We start from the raw sequence: 4,468 nt of genomic DNA on the forward strand, positions 1-4,468 counted from the left end.
ACTTGGAAAGTGTTTGGTCGCCGGTCAATGAGGTTCACAGAGTGGACCCTGTCTCAAATGAAGTCCCAAACTGACCAATTCAGTTTCAAATAAGACCCCGACCTAATTAGATGTTGAGCACATATTTTGATTTATGGCAATATTTTTGAGTAAGCAGGCTCATTTCATGTTCTTATTTGAAATTTTCCTTTTCAGCTATAGTATTCTTATCATTTATGGCAAGGAAAACTCAACCACATGAAAGTCCTCCTCTATTCATTCTCGAAATGCATACATTATAGTTCAACAAATATTTTCTAGAGCACCCACCAATGAAATTCATCTGGAAATAAAAAGTCTATTGTCACATTGGCAATTTAAGGTGTAATCAAATTCGTCTTCGAGTCTAATAAATTGTTTGAAGTTGGACTTAAACATTTTCTCCAAATGTCTTGTTTGGTGGAAATTACCTCAACGAGAAAAAGACAAAGGTGAAGGAATCTATGCTAAGTTCACACCTATCTTTGTTTTTTTCTCTTTTTCTAATTTTAATATCCAAAGGAACGTGGAGGCCACGGGCCCTTCGTTTATTTTAATGCAACTCGAGCAACGCACATATCTAGAAGTAATCTCTTGAGCTTATTTTTCTAATATTTTTGTGCTGATTTGAACAAGTCAAAATGAAAATACTTACAAGCCAAGTCCAAGCCCAAGCCAACGTTGATTTTAATGAAACACCAATGTTGGTTCTCGAGTTCTTGGCATTCGGGATCGGGTCTCCGGCGCCCAAGCCAAGTCCATTGAGGTTGAGCCCGTAACCCCTGGTGCTCGTGCCTTGGTCCCTGGCGTCCACGCTCGGGTCCATCAAGGTCGGGGTTGGGACTTGGTGCTAGGGCCCAGGTCCCTCCAATTGGATTCATCAAGGTTGAGTAGGGAACCTCGGTGCCCATGCTCAATGCCCTGACACGCGGGCCCTAGTCCACAAAGGCCAAGCATGGGATCACGCTACCTATGGTCAGGTCCCCGACACCCGGGCTCGATTCCACAAAGTTCGTGCCTGACACTCGAGCTCTAGTTCCTAGCACTTAGGTCTTGGTCCATAAAGGCCGTGCCTAGGTCCTTGGCGCTCAGGGTCGAGTCCCTGGTGTCTGAACCGGGGTCTATTGTGGCCAAGGCCTGACATCCCAGTTTCCGTGCTTAGGTTCATCGAGGCCACAGTCGGAATCCAAGTGCCCATGCTCGGGTCCATTAATGGCGGGCCTGGTACCCTAGGGACGAGGTACCCGGTTCCCTGGATACACCCAAGCAGAAGTGTGGCAACCTCCCCACGGGCGGCCCCTCGACTGGTTGTGGGGGCGGTTAAGAGGCTAATGGATTAGATTTTAGATGTCAACAACAAGTTACCAGCACTTGAATAATGTATATCTATTTAAAAAAATTAAATCAGATTTTCTATATCAAACGTTGGAAAATATTTTTCAGTTCATTTCCATGTTTCAGCCAAACACCGGAAAATATTTCATGGAAAATATTTCCGCAAAATAAACGGAACCTTACAATATATTCCTTTCAACTAATTTCCGCCAAAAATCGCGACAGTGTGCTATGTAGAACGGCCGGTGATGATTGGACAGCCACGCTGGATACTATAATGGATTTTTATACGAACGTTTATGACTAAATAGAAAAATTGAAAATTTTGTGCGAAATCGATATCCATACAATAAATTTAGGATTGATTGAGTAATCGTCCCTTGCTCTAAGAACCCACCAGTGAAATTCATCTCTAAGTAGAAGGCCTAATGTAAATCAATTGTCTTAGAGCCTAATCGATGGTCTAAAGTAGGACTTAGACACTCTCTCCAGTTGTCGTGTTTCGTGGAGATCACCTCAACGAAAGGACAAAAGTGAGAGAATCTATGCCAAGATCACACCTGTCTTTGATTATCTTTCTAGCTTTAATATTCAAAATGAACGTCGAGGCCAGGGGCCCATCGTTTATTTTAACGCAACTCGAGCAATAAAACATATCTGAAAGTAATCCCGTGAGCTGTTTTTGGGATTTTGCTTCGTTGGCCTCCACATGCAAAACCAAAAACGAATCCCAAAAACAGAACAAAAAGATAAAAAAACAAAAGGAAAGCAAGAAAAAGATACTTCAAAAGTACAGCGTTTTACGCTGATTTGAACGGGTCAAATTGAATATACTACAACCATTATAGTACTTGATTGCATATGAAATTTTGTTCGCAATGATTTAAGATCATTTATCGCTTAATCCCACTTAGCCTTATCAAAATAGATCATAAACTCATTTCTTAATTCATATATTAATAAATTGATTATAAATAGATTAATTGTATTTAGTAAATGGGTCATAAATATGTATAAGTCTAATATGAATATTAAATGGGTCATAAATGAATCGTAAATGGATCAAAAATAAGTTTACAACTAATTTAAACTCAACTCATCTCTCTCACCTTCACTCAATCTCGTGCTCACTCATTCCGCACTCTCATCTCAGTTTGGATATAAATTTTCATAGATTTAGTTAAATATGGAAGTGTTTTAGCAATACGAGTCGGGTCGGATATGAGTCGGGTATGGATCAAGAAAATTACGTTACGCATAAATGGGTCATAAACGGGTTAATTGGTCAATTTGGATCGGACCATTTATGACCCAACCCAAACCAAACCCGATCCACCCATTGATAGATCTAATCTCTTTGTAGCCACTTATACAATACGAGCTATCGAATCACACTCCATCAAGTTATGAACTTATTGAAATCTAACACTGTAAAGATAATATAGCTTGTTGAGTTTGAATTTCAAAATCCGTCGATTCTCTGGTGATTTCTTCGTCTTTGCGTTAGATTTGCATTGCAAGATCTGTGAACTTCTTTGTCATTTCTCAATATGGAAAATGCCGACCACTGCTACTTTATTGTTAAAGATTGTATCTTTATAAAATTTAATTATGAAAAATTGCGCTAAAATAAAATCTCCCTAAATATTTTTATAAAAAGGCGTAATCAAGCTCTAAATGTTTTTAAGAGAAAAGGTGTATCAAGCTCTAAATCATGCCTTTGTTTTTAAAGAAAAATCGATATGAGAATAAATAATGTACAAAACAATTCCAACTTCTTACTTAATTAAGTAAGCCAGCTACTTCGACCAATAAAAAAAAAAAAAGGTAAGCCAACCACGAGTGTTGAGCTTGCATATAGAGCGCCCATAGATATCGATATGGAAAATTCTACTCGCTCGTGTAATTATAAATTGTTTCTACGCCAGCGACTTCCGATCACAGCAAGCCGTTATTAGCCTAGTAGAAATTTTTATTTTTTCCACGTGCGATTACTCGAACGATGCGCGCAAACGAAATATCAAAGTCAAATTTGTGTAGCCTTGAGTGCCAACGTAAGACTTTAAACACATTATTATTATTTAGGCGGTCCATTCTATATTGCCAGACCACGATCTGCTTCCTCACCAAGACAAGAACCAAGTAAAATGCCAAACCGCCACCATCTCTGCACTCCCTCTCCTTCCATCTCGCTCTTCCTCTTCATCTTCTTCTTCTCCGTGAGCTTCCATGGCGTCCGCTCCGCTTTCTCGACCATTTGCGACCCTGCCGCATCATTGTTCCTATGCGGCAACGTCACTGTCCGATATCCATTCTGGAATGACAGCGACACCCCCCCGTGCACTGCGGCTACCCAGGCCTCGGCCTCGAATGCCCGTATGGCTATCATTACCCGATCCTCAATCTTCCGGGCGACGCCTACTTCGTCACCGACATCAACTACAACGACGAAACCCTGACTCTCGTCGACATCAACGTCACCGACGTAGCCGGCCAGGGATGCCCCAGGGCCCGCCACAACCTCACGATCGGCTCGCTCCCGCTCGGTTACAACTCCGCCGACGTCAATCTCACCTTTTTCTTCAACTGTAACACTTCTCTGGGGATGCCCATCGACACTGTGGCCATCGATTGCTTGCTATCCGGTGATAAGCGGTCGTACGTGTTCGTGAACATGAGCCGGGAGGAAGAGGCGGCGTTCGATGAGGTGTGGGACTGCGAGGAGATGGTGGTGGCGGCGGTGAAGGGGACGGAGGTGACGGCGGCAAACGTGGTGGAGCGGTTCGCCGGGGCGATGAGCCAGGGGTTCGTGCTCGACTGGGAGGCGGCGAAGGAGTGCGGCACGTGCGAGCACTCCGGCGGGCGATGCGCGTTCAACCAGACCAAGCAGGTGCAGTGCTTCTGCAACGACGAGTCGATTCACGCGGACGGTTCGGCATGCAAAGGTAAGAACGAGGTTTGTGTCTGTCAGTTTTCTTTGCCATTGTTCGTAAGTGGTTTCTGCATTTTGTTCGCCAATCGCCATGCTTACTTTTTCAATGCTTGTCACTTCTTAGTTGCGTGTGATTTGATTTCTGCCATATGTTTTGATGTTGCCGCAGCCGTTAGAATATAG

General features: G+C 42.9%; 1 protein-coding gene across 1 annotated transcript; it reads left to right on the forward strand.

Moving 5' to 3' along the window:
• Positions 1-3,500: 3,500 nt before the first annotated feature.
• On the forward strand, positions 3,501-4,468 carry LOC130140286 (uncharacterized). Its single transcript, XM_056319308.1, has 2 exons — positions 3,501-3,572; positions 3,680-4,468. The coding sequence occupies exons 1-2, from the start codon at positions 3,501-3,503 to the stop codon at positions 4,466-4,468; spliced, it is 861 nt and encodes a 286-aa protein (XP_056175283.1).

This window comes from Syzygium oleosum, unplaced genomic scaffold, assembly GCF_021117445.2.
Source record: "Syzygium oleosum isolate NSW1041296 unplaced genomic scaffold, Sole_v2.1 Sole_v2.17, whole genome shotgun sequence".
Lineage (NCBI taxonomy): Eukaryota > Viridiplantae > Streptophyta > Magnoliopsida > Myrtales > Myrtaceae > Syzygium > Syzygium oleosum.